The 23,424-nt window shown below is 47.0% G+C and overlaps 1 protein-coding gene and 1 long non-coding RNA gene across 4 annotated transcripts in view; both read right to left on the minus strand.

Annotated features, from left to right (window-relative positions):
- LOC139059880 (uncharacterized) overlaps positions 1-958 on the minus strand; it is a 33,263-nt gene extending 32,305 nt beyond the window's left edge. For both annotated transcript variants that reach the window (XR_011514472.1, XR_011514473.1), the window contains exon 1: positions 709-958. This is a non-coding gene — a long non-coding RNA (uncharacterized lncRNA). The remainder of the gene's footprint in view (positions 1-708) is intronic.
- A 4,426-nt stretch (positions 959-5,384) lies between these two features.
- The window catches only part of LOC135911189 (low density lipoprotein receptor adapter protein 1-A-like), a 44,702-nt gene continuing 26,662 nt past the window's right edge, over positions 5,385-23,424 (minus strand). For both annotated transcript variants that reach the window (XM_065443376.2, XM_065443375.2), the window contains exon 7: positions 5,385-14,443. In XM_065443376.2, the coding sequence (XP_065299448.1) occupies positions 14,282-14,443 (162 nt within the window). In that variant the 3' untranslated portion in view covers positions 5,385-14,281. The remainder of the gene's footprint in view (positions 14,444-23,424) is intronic.

The raw sequence follows: 23,424 nt of genomic DNA on the forward strand, positions 1-23,424 counted from the left end.
AGCAAAACCATGTGCAATAAATCGGTAAGCGGGAGCCGCAGAGCTAGCGAAGCAGGCACGTCGGACGTAGTACATTTAAATTAAAGTATGGGGTTTTACGCGCCAAAACCACTTTCTGATTATGAGGCACGCTGTAGTGGAGGACTCCGTAAATTTCGACCACCTGGGGTTCTTTAACGTGCACCTAAATCTAAGCACACGGGTGTTTTCGCATTTCGCCCCCATCGAAATGCGGCCGCCGTGGCCAGGATCGGACGTACATTTAGGCAGATCGTCATTGTAAGCTCAGGAGCTCTCGTGAGGGCTCCGTTTGCCGGTGACGTATACCGTCCTATCGCAGTACTGGTGAAAATCCATTATATCGTCGGGACGAAAAAAGCACCCCGCCACTTCTATAACACCAGTCGGAACACTGCGGCCGCCATCACCTTTTAGAGTGGTCTACGACCATAAATTGCATAACGACTTTCGCTTTTCCTAGCTACAGGGTGCTAAATATGTTTCAACATGCAGACATGCATGTTCACGCGAATCTCTTGAAGGGTACAGTATGCACTGACAACCAACGCATGATGGACACGGCGAAATGCTATGGCATTAAAGTTGTCCGATTGATCCTCGATATCACAGGTTCACTGATCAATGATTCACTGATCCCGTCGCACGTTACGCATGTTACCGTTGCGACAAAAAGTGCAACAAACCTACCAGCAACATCCACGGAGACGCAGGAGGAGAACTTGTGGACGACGCACGGCACGCACGGCTTCGTCAAGAACACAGACATCGACGTGAAGGAATCGCCAGCCGACACATGGCAGAATGCCGGCTCGCCTAGGGACAAACGCATACAAAACGAGCAAAGAAACTTCTCCTCCGTGGTACCTAGGCAAAGGGAGAAACTTAGGGCGCAAACGCCCCCAGATTTTCTCTCTCGCAGCTGGCGATTCCGCAAATGACCGTCTCGTGGTACCACCAGGGCATATGCACAAAGGAGGTTTCCAGTACGATTAGGAACAATAAGAGATAATCGTTAGTTAACCTTAGCGTTAAAAATAAAACGAAAAAAAAAACATTATAATAAATGGTTGCTGCATTCTTTTGTTAAGAGCTGTCAGGTGAGGTCTCACAAATGGAGTTTCGTTTTCTCTCCTGGTACCATTTATTTAGAATCTCTACCCCTGGAACCAAAGCACCGTGGCGCCCTGGGGCAACGTAACGTGGAGCAAGTAACGTTGTCCTGGGGCGACGACAATGATTCGATGAAACGGCGCGTTTCGGCGCTCTGGTGCGCATGCAATTTGGCGAATTCGCCATTAGGCTATTCAAAATTATTGTATTTCCTAATCCCACTACAGCGGCAAACGCTAACATTCAACATTATCATTTTTTTTTTCCTTTTCTGCTAGCACGAAGTTTTTTTTTCTTTCCTTCATGCCTGCTAAGCTCACATGCCTTCCGTGGTAATTCCCATTCTATTTATTTATTTATTTATTTATTTATTTATTTATTTATTTATTTCATCACCTAGCTTCCACAGATTAGCGCGCTGTGCAAGAAAAAAAACCGGTCTCTTTTTTTCTTTTCTACCACACAAAAAAAGGAAAGCAGAAATAACAATTAAGCCATCCCGTATCTGAAATTATAGAATGTGGAGAACACCAGATATATATATGGTAGTGACTACAGTGACGGGGCCCGGCACTTTAACATCTGTACTACAGTGACGGGGCCCGGTACTTTAACATATGCACTACAGTGACGGGGCCCGGCACTTTAACATATTCACTACAGTGACGGGGCCCGGCGCTTTAACCTCAGCCCTGCAGTGACGGGGCCCGTCTCCTTAACCACAGACAGGACCGGCACTTTACGTCAACACTCAGTACTGTAGCGACGTCAATGGCCGCACTTCTTTCAAACATTCTATGCAAACAACTTCGAGCACTTCACGGCATTTATTAAGGTCCTAAGGAGCGACTCCGAAACCCCCTTAAGAGGTAGGGGGCCGCCGCGAGCCGTTCCGACGTTGGGACGGGCAGGCCGTGCCTGACCGCCTCCTCCCACTCTTCTTCCGTGGTGAGATGACCGTGGTCCCGTAACGAGGGACACCGCCAGAGCATGTGTTCTAAAGTGCAGAATGGATCTCCGCAATCCGGACACCTGCCCCGCACGGACGCGGCGTTAGGTTGCCCTAGCTGTGATCCACCACGGCCGCCGCAAACCGGTCGGACGAACCGTAATGGGCGACGTCGACGAACGCGACCGATCGTAGATCGTCGGCGACGGATCCGAGGAGTGCGGCCGCTCGGGCCCGGCGTGTGCCTACATTGCGTTGCGCGTGCACGTTGCGCGGGAACGGCGAGACCGTGACGGCCTCCCGCGACCACGCGTCGAGCACGCACCGCATTTCCCTGACGGGTTAAAGTCCAGCGCCTCCAGGATCCGCCTCCCCGCAGGAGCTCGAGGAAGCGAGCCTGACAACCTGGACTAACTTCTGTGACCCAAGCTCATCGAAGGTGTTGTGGACCCCCAGCTGCATGAGCTTCTCGGTGCTGGCGCCTATGGGGATGCCAAGCACTTCACGGACCGTGGTATTTTATTCCAGTACTGTCCACAACACCACGTGAATTTCACGATGTCAGCAACTTCCGTGCAGTAATGGAATACATTGATTGCACACATACGGATCGAACGACCGCAATGGGTACTTGTCCATGAATGTGCAATCTTTTGCGTATGCACTGTAACACCTATGATGATTATAATAAAGAAAGAAAGTTCACTCTAATGGAAGGGGAACGGTAAAAACACATTAAAAAAGGCACGGCACATGTTTCTGCTTGTGTAGCACCAGACAATGAATATTCTACTGAATTAAGAAAAAGAAGCAGCGGGTAATTGCTCGCTTAGAAGACCGATAAACATGCAGTTCGATGAAATTTGAGAAATAATGATATTGAAGCTTCCAAGACTTTAGAAGAAAAGAAAAAGAAAATTAAGACTGAATCATCGCGACGGAACATATCTCAAGTCGCTGTAGGAGTCGAAGACCCTAGCTATAACGAAATTATTTTTGAACAGCTCCGATAGTGTCCATGCAACAATGGTTGCTTGCGTACTGTCAAATGTTCATATGCTGCGGCATAAAGCTCACGGTACGGTGCGAAAACGTGCTCGGAGCGAAAGCGATCGACATGCATGCAGACGCGAAGTCGGTCACCGCGAACCCGTGCGATCGCTGCATTGCAGCTTCATTCTGTTATGCTATATTTAGTTACACAGACAGCCATCCCACTATAAGAACATATTTCACATAGTTTTCTCAGCGATTGCTTACGTTTCACGCAAACCGGTTCGGTGGAATCGATTGCGGCGACCGCTTGCAGTGTCCCAGCTTACTGTACGTAGTAGGCAAAGAGATAGCGTTTGTAAACAATTCTGTGCTTTCTGTTTGTCCAACATGATTATTTTAAAGGTAAAATACTGCCATTTCGAGAGTAGTTGCAACATTGTTCAGGAGGGCTGCCGCGTAGTATGTTTATTTAGCCTTTATTTAACGCCGACGCATGTGAGGCGCCTCCAACAGATGGCGACTCCGTAAATCGTCCTCGCCATAGAGTTTGCTACAAGAATTTTGTAGGAAACTCTATGGTCCTCGCCCCCAATACCGACATCTTTATAGTGACGGCCCCGTCGGTGTAGTGTTGTTGTTAAAGCGACGGGCCCCGTCACCGTAGTGTGGATGTTAAAGTACCGGGCCCCGTCACTGTAGTCACTGCCTATATATATATCTAAAAGATATGCTGACAAAACCTATAGAAAGTATTGCTGCCTGCAGTAACCGTGCGACACCTTTTTTGTCCATATAAGTTATTTGTTTCATCTAACCGTGGGCTTTCGCTCTGTATTTGTCTCATAGATTTTGTTTAGTAGAACTAGTTAGACACACCACCATCTCGTGTCATTGCCAGGCACTTAGATTCCACACCATATGATTGCGATTGATCACCATTGTGCCTTATGTCATATCTACAGCACATGCATATGCTGATGCAACTTGTTGAAAGTTCATATTATGTGCCTTTTAAAATATTGTATGTCACTTTTTTTCTGATCTTGAGAGCAATTAATTAGAGCCTCTCGAAGGCAGTCCTGAAACACATATTAAGCAATAAGCGTACATGAGCTGCATACCTAGCACTATTCAGTTTATAATCCGAGTTGATCAGAACACACTTTCTTTCCATGCCCTCCACATACAGATGAAACAAATGAAGCATCGATCATTTCAAATGAAAATTATCTCGCCTAAATGTGGAATTAAAGGCAGTTTTGCAGCATATGTACGCAAGACGCACAGGATCTGCAGACCTAAAATTTTTTTCCTGTCCTCCACAAAGATATACATGAAGCATCATTTCAAATAAAAATTGTCTCCTCTACACGTGGGAACTAAGCCGAACAATGAGTGCATATATACATTCCATGCGAGTGCATGTCGGCAGAAAACAGAAGCTGCGTTTTGAATTCTTTTTTTTTTCTGTATATATTTCAGCTTGCAAAAATATATGTAACACAAGTCCCTTTTTTCATTACATTTTTCATTTTTTTCATTTGAGCTGTCAAACTGGATTGGATATTGTGACTTCTAAACGATGTGACATCACAAGCAATCCTTATAGTACAAAGGGCGATTTGCTACTTGGTAACATGAGCAAGGCTTAAAATGTTCATGCAAAAAAACGTATTATGCACGAGCGACTGCAAAGAAGTGAGTCCATATGATCTACCTAGCTGACCATAATTTTTCTTATGTTCAAAATTGCTTCAAACTGTTCTTTGAATCTATACAAAAACCTGATGTTCTACCCAGGAAAAAGTATTGAACTAGGAATTCAACTGGCATTAACTAGGATCAACAGGTTTCAATTGTAAACCAACTGGTCCCAGTTAGAAATTAAGTGGGCAGCAACTGACTCCAGTTACAGGCCAGTTGGGCAACAGCTGGTTCCATCTGGGTTCGATCCAAAGCCCTAACCTGTTGTACTGGAAGCAACTTATTTCACCTAGGTAAACCTTGAATTAGAACCTGGACCAGTTGTATTAGTAGCAACTGGTACCAGTTGGGATTCATGTGAAATCTTGACCAATAGTACTTACTGGTTGTACAACAGTTTAAGAAAAATACAAAGAAAAGATAAATCCACCATTTATCAGGCAATCTTTGTCACCTTATTTATTTACTTCAAACCTAAGTGCTACCCTCCCCTTATGTCATAATAGGTAAAGATTTTAAAAATTCTCTGAAGGCTGCACGAGTACATCTAATAACCACACCGGCAAAGTATGGCATTGTGAAGCGACACAATAAACAGTTGGCATGAGATTTTTTTAGGCTTTATTGAAAAAAACAGATCTTCGGCCACAGTCTTCAAGACTGCAAAGGCCAAATAAAACAAGCGGAAAAAACCGCGAGTCCCAGGGCACGCCGCTTGTAAGTGCTCCAACAAACAGCATGCAAAGCACTGGGGCATAAAGAGAAGTGGCGGCAACAAGGATGAACATCAAACATTGGTCAGGAAAACAATAAATGCAAGAAACAAAGCATTCTGCCAAATGTTCTTACACACAACATTGGCTTGAAAAACAAGGCGCAAGTGAAGCTCTCACTCCATCAAAGTCCTGCAACAGAGAGCTACAGAAATCGTGGATGCAAGTGGCTTAGCATAACAGGAGAGTAGGGTTGACAATGCTGCTGTCTGGATAATGTTAAGACTACAGCCCATAATTAGAACTATTGTATGCAGTGTTCATTTGTAAGCAGGGCAGGTCGTATGCACCAACATTTTCTAAAATTGCCATGGCAGCGCTTTGCATTGTAATCAAGCACTAAAGCATCTGAGTTTCGAAAATGCAATATGTCTATGCTGAACAATGCACAACAAATGACAGAAGTAACAATGAAACTCGCAGCTATGAGAATGCATGCCGAAGTAATTTTAACTCCATGGTGTTGTGTCTTTTTCTCTGTAGCAAAGACCATTCATAATATTATTGGCTGCAACGTGAATTTTTTTATAGGTTAAAGGAATGCAGGACATCTGTCCTTCCTTTACTCTCAACTAGTGTTGACTTCACATCCTTTAACCATAGAGAATTGATTGAATTGCCACAACTAAACAGCAGATGTTCTCTACAGCCATGTCAGAAGCAGCAGAGAGCAGTTTACTGGAAGAAGGTACAAAAAGAGATTCAGGAGACTGCAACATGAACATAACACTTGCGTTCAAGGCAATTAAAACAAGCCTGTTAGAACGCTATTACAAATTTTTTAGTTGTGAACTCAAAGCACACATTTCAGGGCAGACATGAATTCAAATTAAGAACGCCTCACGAGTGCTAGATTATGCATCATGATGCATCATGTAGAAACACATGCCACTATGTCATCAAATGTGATGTGCAACTTGTTCACAGGGGCCAATTGTTTAAGGACGGCCGTAGCTAAACTACGCTGCCCAATGTTTAAGAAAAGGCTGTCTTTTTCTACATTTGCTCCACATACGAATACTGCTAACAGATGGCAATCACAACAACAAACACAGGTGCATAGTTAGAAAAGTATAGACATGTACCCATACAAACACTTCCTGCAAGTAATGTTAATGAATGCAGGATTGTGGGAATCATCTCCAAAGTATCATCATGAATTGATACTTTGCAGGTTCCACATCAGACAAATACAAGCTTGCCAACAACAGCAAGAAGCACTTGATGCGAGATCTCCGCTTTCATAGTACACAATGGCCAAGAAATTTTTGAATCGGCTAAATGCATCACATCTGCTTGCTCGGTAGCAACTCGGCAAGGCAAAAAGAAGGGCTGCACCCCTTGGCACATACCTGAACTTTTAGGTTATGAACACCATGCTGGTTATGAACACCATAAAACATTGTTCTTGGCTTCAGTTCAAACCGTCACCTGAAATTCTCAGCTCTGCCCATGAACATGCTTGCAATTCACATTTGAACAAGTGTTCTATTAACTCTAGAAGATGTCCCAGAAAGATGTTAAAACAAGAGTAAAGCTAAACATGACAAAGAGAAAAACAGAAAGAAAAAAGAAATATAACATCAGAAGTTCAAAGATGAGAAGCTTGGAAACACTGTCTACATATGAGTGGAAATTCAAGGCAAACTGCAAAATATGCTTGGCTGGTCTTTGCAATTTAGGAACGCCCCCCCCCAAAGAAAGACCTTTTCATCATGTTGTCGTTACTCCACACACGAGCAAACATCCTGAAGCATACACAATTACAACAGCAATACTAAAGGAACATAACTTGCACAGAAAGATAATTTCTATTAAATGTGTAAAACGGAGAACAGTCACATCAGCTCAACATAAAAAAAATATTACTAACTATTAATTGTAAATGCAAAATATATAATTTTTTTTTTCTTTTTTTTTTCAGTGAGTAACGGGAATCTGTAACAAAATGATACTGTAATGGTCCACGCAAAGTTAACAGAACATGGAAAAAAACCAATATTACTGCAGGGTGCCTTTAACATTATCCAAAAGTTGTTTACATGATATGCTATGCATTATCTATGCATTAGCAATTCTTTCCAGGCCTTTACATATAATCTCAGCTGATATATTGGAAACACACTAATCGATTGCAACAAGCCACACAAAGCTATACAGGAAATGATGCTTTCGCTTGACCAACAGCAGCAACACTTTCAACCCACGCAATCTTTCCAGCAATTTTATTTGAACCATCAGCTAGCACGGGAGAATATAAATTTACATTTACGTCCTTCAAGCACTTCCACAACTGGTTATCATGAGAAGGTGTTGTATTGGGCCTGGCCATACTGGAGACCTGCACGTCAGGCATTGAAGATTGTAGCACATTTATTCAACAAGAGTTGGCTGGATCCGACACCTTAAGGAGAAACTGGGTTCTTAAGTGCATAGAACTTGCATCATTATCATACCAATCGTTCGTTCCATTGCCATAATCACCCTTTCCCTTGGTATTTTTCCTTTCTCTTCTCCCTCAGTCAGGCAACCTCCCCATTTTCTTCTGTATAAACTCTGTCTCCCTTTGAACACTAGAAATAAGGACACCTCATTATAGTTTCAAGGAAGGCTAGAATTGGAGCATAAACATAATGAACAATCATGCTGTCGCATTTTTTTTTCAGCACTATTAAATTTCTTGTAACTCTCCAAAGGAACGGACAAAAAGCAACTACATTCGCTGAGCCAGCGTGTCACTGCCGAGGGCACAAGATGGTGACATTTCCAGACAGCCAGTCCCCGACAGTCATTATCACTCGGCATTTGCACAGCACTGCCAACACAAGGAAAAGCAAAAGAAATGGATGATGCAAAAGCTTGCACTGGGTTGCAGCTTGGACTGGATTGCACTATTGTTTACTAAAACAAGCCGGTTTTTGATGCCACGACAACCACTCTACAATCACATGCATTTTCACCACACCAAACAAGCTTTCAGGATACAGGCTTTCTCCAAAGAAGTCATTTTCTCCATTTCACTGCAAACAGTTCAGCCACTGTGGTTCCAACAACACTGCACACCTAAACATGCCAGAAAACAAGTATCAACCGGGATACAAACATCCCCGACGTTCACCAGTGTCGACACAGCACAGCACGAGTGGCTGCAGCCAAAAATATTTGCACGTTCCACGTGCAGCACACACATAGATGTGCCCGTAATGTGAATGGACCCAGCGTATCCCTCTCAACACCACTTCAGCCTACTTCCTTTTCAATCCAGGAGGAACAGTCTGCAAACCGAGACAGTAAGCACTCATTGTCATCTTGACTGGGCACGCTTATGACACCAAAGAGCAATGGTTAAGTATGCTCATGCCAGTGATGCACTCTTTCAAGACTCTATATTCAATTATCAGGCAAAAAAAAAAGGTTTGTAACTAATACAGAAAACGTTGGCAAGGTTTCTCTTACTTTAGTTTCATACCCAGTACATTAAGGTTTTAGAGGATTCTTCTGTGCACGCATCATTTTGTAATTTATTCCTCATGTAATGATAACCTATTATTAACTAGTTGCAGGCAGGTTATGTGAAACTGTGACGTCAAGTGTCGCAACTTCAGTGTGTTTTTGCCATCTGTATTTCCACTTTGTCTCTTTTACGGCTAACCAAGACCTTTCTTCGTGATTATGGTGTACCAGAAGCATAAATTAGCAATTGAGCGTAACTCTGTAGCACTATTTAGTGTCCCTAAGTGCCCGCCAGCGCATTCGTCTATGCCACGTTTAGACTCCTTTGCCATCAAAAATGCGGTGAGCTACACATCCTTTTATATAACTCTGCACAAACAGGTTGCAAGGCACGCACACACACAACATCGCAACATACAATAGCGTTGCACTCGCCCCAGACGGTTTCAGACATCCTATTTTGGTGTCTAGCATCACTTAGACCTGGCTTGTGCCAGGTGTTATATAGTGAAAAATAGTATTTCTTGGCAAAATAAAATTAACTAACACTGCTTCATGTCATCACATGGGGTGCAAATATAGCGTTTAACATCCTGTGTCTGTCGTCTATATGATTCTCTCATCAGAAAACTGCATTAAAGTGTACAGACTACCACTGGCGAAAATGCTGCAATCGTTGGCAGGCATTCAGCACAAGATAGAACCAGCAATTATACTAAGCCGGCATGGCATAGAAATGCAATTGCAATAGGTGACAGTGCTCTACCCTTGCTGCAACCTACACGCTATGTACTGTCCTTTGCAAAAGTTTAAAGGGTGGTGGAGCAGTGAGGACCTAACTTCTTTGAAGCCAAGGAGCACGCAGTGGAATGTAGAGGCGCACCATGCAAATTGCAACACACAGATGTAGGAATCATTTGATAAAGCTAAATGCAAGTCCATTACTTCGCTACTTTCGCATAACATTCCATCAAATTGTATGGCCCTCAAGGCCATTAAACTCCGCACCCAGTCAAATGACACAAATGAACAACCTTCTGTATCAAATCACACCCTGCATCATGAACAGCACGCTAGGCAAGCACTTTTGGACATCACAGCCAGATGACAAAAGTTATGTTTGTCTTGAAGAAAGCACTTTAGAAGAAGGTAATAGATATAGCATGAAGTGAGCCATACACTTTTCAGTCCTTGCATTACAATGCTTTTACAGACAATCGTGAGAGAACGGTGCCCTGAGCAATGCACAATCCCATCTAGCAAGGAATAAAAGCTCTGTTCTGGAACAAACATTTAGTGCCCGTTCAGATTCCAGACATTCACCGCCCTTGCATTTGACAATGCCCTTGTCTGTAGGACACCTCCCAACAGCTTCGATGCTAGAACAAGGCAAAAAGCCAGGACCTGCACTTCCGGTGCATTAAATTGCAATATCAAAACTACTATAATCTTCAAAATTAATGCATCATTGTGAGAAGCGCCACATTTTACTTGCGTTCCCCCCAGATGCTGCCAACAGTGCATCGAAAAAGTGTTTGATAGCATAATTGCAGCAGAAGAAAACCCGGGACATGCACTGAATGTACTAAAGAAACCGTGCTCGTGTACTGCTTGTTGTTGCAGGCAAGATCATCGACATGGCGCATACAAAGCTCAAGTCTGTCAACGCCAACACCGTCCACGTTGCCCACTGATAAGGGCCAGTGCCACTGGTAAGGACACGTGTACACAACTTGCAAAAACCATCCTCATTGTGAAGGACGTGGCGCAATGGCTTTGACGATGGGACCTCAATTCGAAACTGAGCAAGGGCCAGCAAGGCAGCATTTGCATGCCTCATTGATAGCCCTAATTGTCATCAACATACGGGACACATTTGCATGCGAGCCTCCGCGTTGCCAGAACTGTCTCACTGTTGCACTGCCACAACCACCAATAATCAACGCGAAGAGACAAACAGTGCTTTGCTATTACATTGCTGATGGACACAAAATCATTTTCTACGCGGCTCGGTAAAAACAAAAACACAACCTTGAAAACAACCGGGAGAGAAAAACATGTGGGCCAGTAGTGGATGCATCAACAACTCTATGAGAACCGCTTGTCTCTAATACAAAGTAAGGAAACACAACAGCGCAGCAAGAAAAATTGCTGCCGAGACACGTACCAACAAAAACGTGTTCGAAAGTAAAGACATTTTGTTTACAATAATGTTCTGACTGTTAACCCTCAACCAGCATTAGGGTTTTGCCTGGCATGAAGGAATGTGCAAAAGATGCCAATCAATGCCATCTGGTGACAATGCTTTCACAAATACCACATCTTGCTTCCAGTAAGGGCTCAACAGGCTAAGCTGTACCGAGGAAAGCTTCAGTTTGGCAGTGTCAGGGACACTGGGTGACATGAGGGCTCTGCAAATAAGTGCCGTGTGGGCAATTGTTGCCTTCAGCAAGTCTGGACCAACTACTACTTCAACTCTTGGCACAGGCCTTGCTCTCTGCAACATGGCTGAGCCCCCAATTGCTTCCCAAGGTGCCGCACAAAGAACACACAGCAAATGTTGCATCAACTGCTAACAATGATATGCACAACAGTGAAGACATATAATGAAGCTAGCGCTCCCATTACCAACTGTTCGCAGCATCAAAGCTCAGCAAAAATGCAATGCCTGCACAGTATGGCCCGCTCTTAAGAGGAACACCTCGCAAGCAATGAAGCCAGGATAACTGCAACATATTTTTGATCTTACAAGGAAAGATGGCTGATACGATGCGTCAGGCTTGTATCTATACACGAGACAGTTGTTCACAGCCTTTTACGTCGCATCCGCTAGCTGTAACTGACGGCAGAGCAACTAGTGCACATTCCCTTTAAGATTGAACCTCACTGTACGACTTCCGCAGTCACTGGAAGCCAAAGCCTCCCAGAGAGAAAGAGGTTGGTACTTGTAAAGGAGACAAAAAGAGACTACACTATGTTAAGAAAGAGAACCGTAGGATACCTTAGCACTTCCCAATACTAAAAAACGACACAGGTTTTTTCCCGCTTCTGCCTTTCTTGCACGATTGCGTTACTCACGCTCAAATAAATTCCATGTAGGATGACTGCTTCCCAGAGCAGCAAACATACAACAGACTTTCAAACTTCAGACTTTTCAAAAGCGAGTGCTATGTACATGCACATGAAGTGCAGGCCTGCTATGACGCAAGCCACCAGGGAAAAATGAGGCACTTCGGACACTGTACGTATGACCGACAATGGTGGCTAGACCTGGAGAGGCCATCTCGCGGCAGTACCACATCTTTCTTATAATGTGGTAGTATAAATCTCAGAAAACAACACACACATGCTTGAAATATGCCAAACTGACGAGCCACCCAAATTCAACTGTGGCGCTCACGGCCAAGCTCTATCACGACGGGTGTCGAGCCTCCTAGAGCAGCCAAGCGTCGATGCTGGTAGCCAAGTTTCCCACCACCAAACCTTGTCAAAAACTTCAGCTGTACACTGGAAGTGGCCAAATTCAGAGAGCGTTCCATCACGTGAAATTTTTCTTAGGAAGGTTTAGAAATCTCCAAGGTAGAAGCAAATGAAATGTTAAGAGGGTATGTTCCAACTCTGGCCAGTATTGGAGACGGTCTATGTAGACAGCTAATGGGAGAGCTTTGAGCCCAAGTAGTGAAACCGCCTGGAAGACGTCACTGTGACTTGACACCACCTTTGCATTGACAAGAAAAAGCTAAGCAAAGTTCATAATATAGCTGTATTTTAACACTTTGTGTTTGAAACTATGAAAAACACACTGCAGCTTAAATTAAGTGCACAGGAAAGCACGACTATGTTTTCTTGTATGCAGACGACCTTCCCAGCAGGTTTCCTACTCAGCTGCCATCTTGTTTGGCCAGCAAAGTGGCTTGACTCATTTGTGATTTCAACGCTGTCTTCACAAAGCTTTTTTTGGCGGCTTCGTCAGAATTGGAGCAAGACCTAAGATGGCCACTGTCTGCTTAGCAGTCTACTTTGCCGTCTACGGCGAGTATTGGAACACAGCCAAGAGGTGGCAGTGTGAGCTGGCCTCCCAACAGCAGAGGCTCTGGAAGAATGCAGGGGAGAAACTGCCTTGATCTGTGAATGCACCAGACATTTCTCCCCTGCTTTCTCCCACATCAGAGCCAAGAAATGATGAGGTGGTTTGAGTAAGAACTGGAAAGCAGGGGAACTGGAAAGGTTGGTGCTATCTTCTGCAGCCCTTGAGGGAGAACAGCTCAACTCCAAGCCAAGAGCCCAGGTAGCAATTACATCACAGGCCCCACCTCCTTTCTTATCTCCCCATCTCTTCCTTGCCAGCAGCATGGCCTACTTCCAATGTCAGTTGCGCTTGCTATGTGTTCGAGTTGCTACTGGCTCTATGTGCACTGCGGGCAGGAGCTGTGACATGGCAACAGAGAGCTACGATGTCCCCTCTACTGCTGAGAAGACCCTGCCCCTCGCTGTTCTGCTCTTGAAGCAGCGCAAATGTTTCGTTCGCAAAAGGAAAGTCAGTGCTCCCATTTCTCTCGTGCACTACTCCCACTGCTCCAGTATTCCTACTCCTGTTCTAATAAATGCCAGGTTAAAACAGGCATGCCTGCCAAAACAACACGGGCCCATTCTAGTGGGTGGTACAAAGTTCAGTGAATGCGTTAACAGCGTCCACTGGGATTGGTGCAAACAAAAAAGACAGTCGATATCAACAGTACATCTACACAGCATGTGTGTTTTCGTCTTTGCATCCTTTCCCTTGCACCGCAACCACTCACCTCAATTATGTGAGCTGAAGTAACCTACAAGCCCGTCAAGGGACTTCCGACGGCCCATCAGCCTAGAATAGCGCTAACGCCCAAAAAACATAAACTTGGCAAGCTGGTCAATGTGGCACATTTCTCAATACACACACCGGCATGGTGTCAGCTTCACACACACGATGGCAACCCCTTCCGTCTCCTCCCCCCCACTGGGGCACCCCACTTATTTCTTGGCCTCGCACAACCTCGTCCATCAGCTTCACTCAAGGTAGAACAACAGAAGGCCGCATACCTTCCCTAAGCACCTACACAACATTTCCGAACACTGCAGTCTCTGTCAGAGATCCTGCTGCTCGCTGTCAATTCATCCAGACACCGATCTGACATGGCAGGTAATGGCCAGCACCGGTGGTAACCCGGTGCAAACTAGTGTTGCACCACTGTTGCACAGAGGTCGGACCAGTGCCGCACTGCCATTGTGTGGCTCCAGTTCAGAGCGACAAGAGGTCGTCCTCACGGTCTAGCAGACCTGCCTCACGACTGCATGCGCCTGAGGCCACGAATTGCCGCAGCTCCTCTTCTTCCTGAGGCTTCAGGCCGCTTGAGAAAAGTGGCGGGCTCGCGCCTAGACGCCCGAAGGCGGCCTCCATTTCCTGCAAGCCAGAAGGAAAATAGAGTCTCAATTTCGGCAGGAAGACTAGACTGTGCTTGGCATCACAGATGTCTATGCAACTATAGAAGGAAGCCTGGCAGAGCAATCGTAGAACCAGTGAACCACATTGATCATTAGTAAACATGGCCAGATCTTGCAGTGTAACCTTGGCACTATGAAAAGGAATATAAAAGTAAAAACACAAAGTAAAATTTACCTTCAAAGGCCCACAGAAATATGCACATTTGTTAGTTTTTTTAGCAAGCATGAACTTGAGCCCAACAAATAAAATTAACCTTTTTTTTTATTAAGCAAAGAGAAACTTGCTCTTTCACGTCGCATATAAACTTAGAAACAGAGTTGGATACTGATGTGCATGGCTGTTTGAAGGTTTGTGTCTTGCATGCACTCACAAAGTGCTAAGCATCATACAGCTCGGCACACTTCTTGTAGCATACCCTAGCACCCCTTTAATGTGGCACCAAAGTTTAAATATCCTTGCTGCACACGTGGCAATATGCACACAGCAAACTATCGACACTGATTATTGTGCACTGTTGGTGGGCATTACTGCTGCCTGTAGGTGACAAGGGCAGTGGATGTGTGTTCACAAAGGATCAGCACTGCAAGACACTGGGCCTTTGCACATGTGACGCACCAACAAGAGTTTGAAAGTATTGGTTGCCAGAAAATTAAATAGGGGGATTTATGTGCCAAAACCACAATTTAATTATGAGGCACGCCATAGCGGGGGACACCAGATCAATTTTGACCACCTGGGGTTCTTTAACATGCACCTAAACCTAAGTGCACTGGTGTTTTTGCATTTTGCTCCCATCGAAATGTGGCCGCCATGGCCGGGATTCGATCCTGTGACCTCGTGCCTAGCAGCGCAACACCAAAGCCACTAAGCAACCACGGCAGGTAAAGTACAGGTTGTCAAGGAAAAGAAGCGAGCACTGCATACTTCCTCACATTTACCGTTAAAAAGAGTACCGACATGAAAATTCTGTGTTCTGATTTTCTTGCCTTCTTAGGTAGTGTTACGAAATCCCAACCGGTGCCGCCAGTGTTACGAACTTCAACCGCTGCACCACGATTACGGCTTTGTGGTCCCGTAGCGCTCTTCACCCGTTTCGTGACAGAGCGTTGGTAGCGAAGACTCCGAGCCTGGCGTCGATGAGAATAACAAAAGGGACTTTATACATTATATACAGGTTATCATACAGGACATAAACGGATCGGCACTGGGGCCGAGAGCTCACACAAACGCGACTGTTCTCGCACGACGGCGTCCGGCGAAAACGCGTGACACATCTCACCCCAGTCGGGAGCGACCCTCTCTCCAGGTGGGGTCGGCGGATCCTGTTTTCGAGCGGCGTGTCTCTGCTTTTATAATCCCCGAGGCCCATTGTCACTCAACCGGCCCAATACAAAGTCAGCACACGACGGTCGTCCGAGGGGTCCAACCAGCGACCGCGCTGGCCACCCGGTTCAAAGTTCGCGCGCGCGGTGACCTCCAGGCAAGGGAGGTGCGGCGCCGGGCCGTCGGGCACACGCGAACACGTCAAAACACGCTGCTCCGCCGAGGCTTCTCCCGCACGAAGGCGCAGCATCTTGACTTGTGAAGGGAGAATTATGGCGCTCGCAGGATAGATTCTGCATCTTGCAGATTCGGGATCCGGGCTTGTGGTAATGGCACAACAGCATCCCCGCCCTCAGATAAGGCGCCGGGAAGACGAGCTGCCTCCACGTGGCTCGGATGCCAGGCGCGCACGTTCGTCAGGCTCGTCCAAGTTCACGTCCAGTGTCGGGACGCCAGGTAACCTCACGTGCCCAGGTCCGACTCGCCAGGACAGGAGCTCTGCTCACCACGTCGTCGCCAAGGCACCTTGACCAGCTCCGCTCGGGTCGTTCCTAAGACCTTGCTTCTCGCCACTGGTCCCGCTTGGTCGTTCTGCAGCTTGCAAAACCGACCGGCAAAAGGCAACACCCAACACGAACAAGTGCCCTCTGTCTCCCGTCAAACACCAGACAAGGCCATAATTCAAATCAACCTAACTACATTGTTTTCCCCTTTTTCTCCCGCTGCAACAAGAGGCAGGTGTACGATCTAGCACACAAGGCTTAAACAATCAGTTTTCAAATCATCAACATAACAAAATAGAAACAATCAATAATCAGCAATAATAATGACAAATAGAATGGTCCCCTTGAAATCGCTTTGGACCGAAAACATACTACTGAGGAAGCAAATGAGGTCATTCATTTTTGCCCCGATCTCCCTGTGAACAGGACAGGTCGTCGCGAAGTAAGAGAAGGTAAGCAACGAGCAGGAACGAGTAGGCCACTGAAAGAAGCGAGGCCTAGAATGCACGACTTAGAGCATCAGCGTTCGCATTCAACCTTCCCTTCTTATAACGGACAACGAGGCTGTGCTGCTGTAGGGTCATGCTCCATCTCAGCAAACGGCCGCTTTTAGAGGACATGCTACTTAACCAAGTTAGAGGGCAATGGTCTGTTTCCACAACAAACTTAGAACCGGAGACATAACAAGCCAGCTTCTGAACGGCCCACACAACGCAGGCGCACTCTTTCTCAGAGGTGCTGTAGGCCTCTTCTCTACAACTTAGTTTGCGACTTAAATACAAAATTGGTCGTTCATGACCACTAGCATCTTCCTGGCATAGTACCGCTCCCATGCCGCGATCACTCGCGTCGCATTGAATGACGAAACCTTTCGAAAAGTCTGGTGCCGTCAGAACGGGCTTATGGCTTAATGCTCGCTTCAGCATTTGGAACGCATTTTCTTTCTTTGAGTCCCACGTCACCTTGACGGGCTCCGACTTCCGAAGTGCGTCGGTTAGCGGGCTGGCAAGGTCAGAGTAGTCTCTCACATAGTGTTGGTAATATCCAGCTAAACCTAAAAAGGCCCGTATATCCGTCTTCGTGGTTGGCCGGGGATAGTTCAAAATAGCAGCTACTTTGATGTCGGACGGTCTACGCCGGCCGTGCCCCACCACATGGCCCAAATAAGTCACTTCACCGCAACCTAGGTGACATTTAGCTGGTTTCACAGTAAGACCTGTCTCTTTCAACCGGCTCAACACGACTCGCAAGTGCTCCAGATGTGATTCCCAAGTGTCCGAAAATATGGCAACATCATCGAGGTACGGCAATGCGAACTCGCCTAAACCATGCAGCACTCTGTCCATCAGGCTAGAGAAACAATACGGCGCGTTTTTGAGGCCGAAGCTCAACATGAGTGGCCGGAATGTTCCAAGCGGGGAAACGAAGGCGGCATAGCGGCTAGCCCGTTCCGTAAGGGGTACTTGCCAATAGCCTCTCACGAGATCCAGGGTAGAGATATAATTTGCCTTCGACACTGTCTCTACCCTTTCTTCCAGGTTCGGTATAGGATATGTCTGATCTCGGGTTATCGCGTTCAGACGCCGATAATCGACACATGGCCTCGGATCTTTTCCTGGAGCCTGGACTAGTATCAAGGGCGACGTGTAGTCGCTCTCACTTGGTACTATAACCCCCAAGTCACGCATGCGCTGAATCTCCTCAGCCATGATTTTTTTCTGCACGGGCGAACACCGGTACGGTTTACTGCGGATCGGTTGATCAGAGGTTAACTCGATGTCATGCTCTAGGACCGTCGTTCTTCCGGGACGGCTCGAAAAAACCTCCCTAAACTCTGAAACGATTCCCTTTAAATCCTCCTTTTGGGCGGCACTTAGACGCGCCTCCAACGTCAGCTGTTCCACCATTAGCTCTATACCACATCCCTTCATATCAGCCGTCGTCAGGATTTCGGCCCCTTCCTCATCGTCAGCATTTATCGTCATGCTTATAATCGCGCGACGCTGAATGTAGGGTTTCATCAAGTTACTGTGGTAAATTTTGTTGGGCCGTTTCCCTAATTTAACTTCGTAGTTGGTATCGGAAAGCTTAGTTACAACCTTTGCGGGCCCCTCCCAATGAACCTCGAGCTTGTTTTTTTTCGACGGTCGCAGCAACATCACTTGGCTACCTTCTTCGAAGGTGCGTTTTTTTGCTGACTTGTCGTAGTATTCCTTTGACAAGGTTTTCGCCGCCTTCATGTGGCTCTCTACAAGATCTTTGGTTTTCCCGAGCCTCTGGAGGAGGTCGAGGACGTACGAGACTACATTTGGGTCGTCGTCACTGCCTTCCCAAGACTCTCGCAGCATGCGCAACGGAGTTCTTAGGCTCCGGCCATATACAAGCTCCGCGGGGCTAAAGCCGGTGCTCTCATGGGGAGCCGATCTCAAGGCGAACATAGCGGCGGGAATGCAGGCCTCCCAGTCACAGTGACGCTCAAAGCACAGGGCTCTCAATATTCGCTTCAGCACCGAGTGCATCCGCTCTACTGGGTTAGATTGCGGGTGATAGATGGAACTGTGCACTACTTTAATGCCGCATCTTTCCAAAAAGTAGAAGTTAGGCAGCTGGTAAAGACGCTGCCATTGTCGCACTGAATCTCGGAAGGGAACCCGACGCGTGCGAACATTGAGAGCAGAGCGTCCACGACCTGGGAGGAATTTAGCTCCTTAAGAGGTACTGCCTCGGGGAACTTGGTCGCGACACACAGGGCGGTCAGAACATACCTACAACCGTTCGTTGATTCTGGCAGAGGGCCTACAATATCGATTACTAGTCGCCGAAAAGGTTCGGATATGACTGGCACCAACTTCATCGGTGCCTTCCACTTGTCAGTGGATTTGCCGATTCTCTGGCAGGTGTCGCAAGAGCGCACGAATTGTTCGACATCCTTCCAACAATACGGCCAATAAAACTCCTGAGCCATTCTAGCCTTGGTCTTTTTCAAGCCAAGATGCCCTGCCCACGCATTTTCGTGCGCGAGTTCCAGTAACTGTCGGCGATATTTCCGAGGAATCAGAAGCTGTTCATATTTGCGACCCTGCTTATCTGTGTAGCGGCGGTACAATAAGCCAGATTCCTCGTAAAATGAAACCCTCTTTTTTTTCACTCCCAGTTTGACGCTCTTCATCAGATCGGCTATTGAACAATCTTCCTTTTGCTCGCGAATCAGAGTTTCTCTTTCAACTGCAGCCAGCTCCTGCCAGCTGGCGGAAACCGGAGCGAGTAGGGATCCTGCGTCGCCTAACTGCGGCGTCGTGTCCTTATCGCGGCTAGCACGGGACGCGTCACTCCCAGTCACTTCCAGGACACACTCGACCAGGCCAGCCTCCGAGCTCTGCCTCTCCGGTGCCTGCTCGCCACTCAAGTTACCCTGATCAGTCCGTGTGCCGCACCGCTGTTCGCTCACCGACTCAAAGTCAAGTTCCCTTGACAGCTGGCGCGCTTTGGATCGCGTGAGGGCCATGTACGCCACGTCGGCAAAGAATGATTTGCCCTGATCCTTCAGCAGCTGCTCCGAGCTATTTGAGAAGAGGTAGGGAAAGTGCTCCGGGAGGGCGGCAGACACAGCGGCTTCTGTGTTAAGTTTCCCAAACTCTCCTTCAATGGTAACCGTTGCGATCGGTAAACAGACACTCTCCTCCTCGGCCACTTGCCGTATCCAAGCGCACTCTCCCGTAAAATCACTCGAGGAGACGAAAGACGGGTGGACAACGTCCATAGTTGCTGCAGAGTCTCGAAGTGCTCGGCACTTCTTGCCGTTTACCTTAATTTCCCGCATATATGGCTCCAATAGTCGTATGTTTTTGTTAGTTTCCCGTATTGTCGCAAAAGCAATTTTCTCTGGGCAGCTCGCTGCGATGTGCCCTTGCTTTTTGCAATTGTAGCAAGTTAACGGCTTCCGTTTTTCAAAAGAACGCATCGTATCGTTTCGCTGCTTGGGACCATCGTTAGCATTCTGAGATGCATTCTGTCCTTCCCTTACAGTTTCTTTGGTAAGAGACTCATCTTTCCGAAACTCGCGACGCGTGATTTGCTTCCGTTCGTCGGACTTCCCGGAAAACCCATCTCTTCTATCAGCTTTTTCTACGCGCACTGCCTTGCTGTGCAAGCTGCGGCGGGTGTAATACTCTTCCGCTAACTCTGCTGCCTTGTTTAGCTTAACCTCCTTTAGCCTATCTTGCAGCCAGAGCCGGACATCCTCATCAATGCAACGGTAGAACTGCTCCAACGCGATGCATTCGACAATTTTGTCGCGGTCGTCGTAAACCTCTTCGCCCTTCAGCCATTCCACCAGGTCGGCTTTTAGACGAAACGCGAAGTCAACATTCGACTCCTTACCCTTTTTTGCATACCGGAACCTCTGCCGGAAAGCTTCGGGTGACAATTTGTACTTCCGCAGTAGCGCTTCCTTCACATCACTGTAGCTCTCAAACGCCTCTTTCGATAAGCAAGTTATTACGTCTGATGCCTCCCCAGGAAGCAAGGCTAACAGATTCTGTGCCCAAAGGGATCGCTCAATGCTATTCCGTTCGCACACATGCTCAAATTTCACGAGGTATTTGGCCATATCCTCTCCGACGACAAAGGGTGGAAGTTGATCGCGTATTCTTGGAACATTAGAAGTGAGACTAGGCGCCAGCGAGTTATTTCGGGTCTCCAACTCTTTCATTTTAAGCTCATGCTCACGTCGCTGCCTCTCCTCTTCGCGACGTTCCTGTTCTCTCCTTTCCTGCTCGCAACGTTCCTTCTCCTCCCTTTCCCGACGTTCATTGATACCCGCCAAGGCCTCTGCGGCTTCCTCAGCCGTTACGTCCCCAGTCCTCATGACCTCAAGGATCGCATTCTTTCTTTTGGTTGAGCCCAACTCAATGCCCAACTCCTCACAAATTTCGAGAAGTTCCTTCACCTTGTACTTCTCCATCGTTCACACTGTCCTCCTGCTGTTTACCCTTTTTGAATATACCTGCCGTACGCTACTATAACACTACTAGTAAGACATATGCAAGTATATCACACACTGCCCTGTTTACCCCCTCAGCATCCCCTGGTTTTCAAAACACTCTTACTAGGCTTGAAACACCCAAGGTTATCACAATGCAACACCAAATCCTTCCTTAAGCTACTATACCCTGTGTCAAAGAAAGTCTGGTGTTTGAGGTAAACTTCAGGCACTCACCGCGCCGAGGTAGCTGATGCCGGTCAATCCCGTAGCTGCCATCCAGTGTTACGAAATCCCAACCGGTGCCGCCAGTGTTACGAACTTCAACCGCTGCACCACGATTACGGCTTTGTGGTCCCGTAGCGCTCTTCACCCGTTTCGTGACAGAGCGTTGGTAGCGAAGACTCCGAGCCTGGCGTCGATGAGAATAACAAAAGGGACTTTATACATTATATACAGGTTATCATACAGGACATAAACGGATCGGCACTGGGGCCGAGAGCTCACACAAACGCGACTGTTCTCGCACGACGGCGTCCGGCGAAAACGCGTGACACATCTCACCCCAGTCGGGAGCGACCCTCTCTCCAGGTGGGGTCGGCGGATCCTGTTTTCGAGCGGCGTGTCTCTGCTTTTATAATCCCCGAGGCCCATTGTCACTCAACCGGCCCAATACAAAGTCAGCACACGACGGTCGTCCGAGGGGTCCAACCAGCGACCGCGCTGGCCACCCGGTTCAAAGTTCGCGCGCGCGGTGACCTCCAGGCAAGGGAGGTGCGGCGCCGGGCCGTCGGGCACACGCGAACACGTCAAAACACGCTGCTCCGCCGAGGCTTCTCCCGCACGAAGGCGCAGCATCTTGACTTGTGAAGGGAGAATTATGGCGCTCGCAGGATAGATTCTGCATCTTGCAGATTCGGGATCCGGGCTTGTGGTAATGGCACAACAGTAGCTGTAGACTCCATAATTGCGGTATGAAGCCTCAGTTCCATCGTCAACATCATCAGCAGCAGCAGCAGAAGCAGCAGCGGCAGCAGCCTATTTTTATATCCACTGCCCCAGGACAAAGGCCTTTCCCTGCAGTCTCTAATTACTCCTGTCTTGCACTAGCCGAATCCAATTTCCACCTGCAAATTTCCTTTCATCACCCCACCTAGTTTTCTGCCATTCTCGACTGCAATGCAGAGCTCCCCAAATAATTATTTACATAACTTTTCAGTGGACTCTTTCAAAACATATTCCAAGTGCAGTACAACTTTGGAAGTGAAGCTGGAGACTATTCACGTCACTGAAAGCAGAGCTGGCAGTCATGTGGTACCACAACATGATCAAGCATGTGCCGGTAGGAGGCCATACAATGACCATGTCGCCAAAGTCTGCCAAAATTCTTCAATTGGGTGCTTCTTTTTACAGTGCAGGGAGGCGCTCTCTCCTGTCTTGTCCCATCAAGTGATGAATGGACCAAGCTTTCGGCAGCAAAGTCATAGTCTGTCTGTATGTCTGTCTGTGTGTGCGTGTGCGTGCGTGTTTTTGTGTGTGTGTGTGCGCGTGCGTGTGTGTGCGTGCGTGCGTGCGTGCGCGCGCGCGAGCGCGCGCGGCAGCAGTGTCTGGTACCATGAGACAGCCACATCAAGTTTCAATGATCTGAACAGTCTCCTGCTTCATGTCCAAATCACCCTGCACTTGACACATGTTTTGAACTGGTCACATATAAAGGTATTATTTTTGCTCTCTCAGAGGCTCCATGGCATGATTTCTAGGTCAACCGCTATCCAATAAGAGAAATAAAAACGAGACAAAATTTTTTGTTTGTAATTCCTAACTCTTTTCCTTGGTAACGATGGTTTCAAATACTGTTTTTAAGACCTTCCGCATTGCCCACGGACACATTATGCCATCTGACGTATAGTAGAACTAACGTTTTGTTTCTTATTATTTCCTGCTTGGTGGCAATATTAAAATAGACTTCGAAGATGTGGGTGCGATCATCAGGGTTAGAAGTGAAAATGGCCACCTCCGGAAGAAGCGTGCCTTCTCTGAAACATTGCTGATCTCACGATTCTGCTGCGCCTGTGGTTGACATTATTGATGGCACAAGCAACAGCAAGTTGGGGGATGCTGTCTTTTTATTC

The sequence above is a fragment of the Dermacentor albipictus genome, chromosome 5 (assembly GCF_038994185.2).
Source record: "Dermacentor albipictus isolate Rhodes 1998 colony chromosome 5, USDA_Dalb.pri_finalv2, whole genome shotgun sequence".
Lineage (NCBI taxonomy): Eukaryota > Metazoa > Arthropoda > Arachnida > Ixodida > Ixodidae > Dermacentor > Dermacentor albipictus.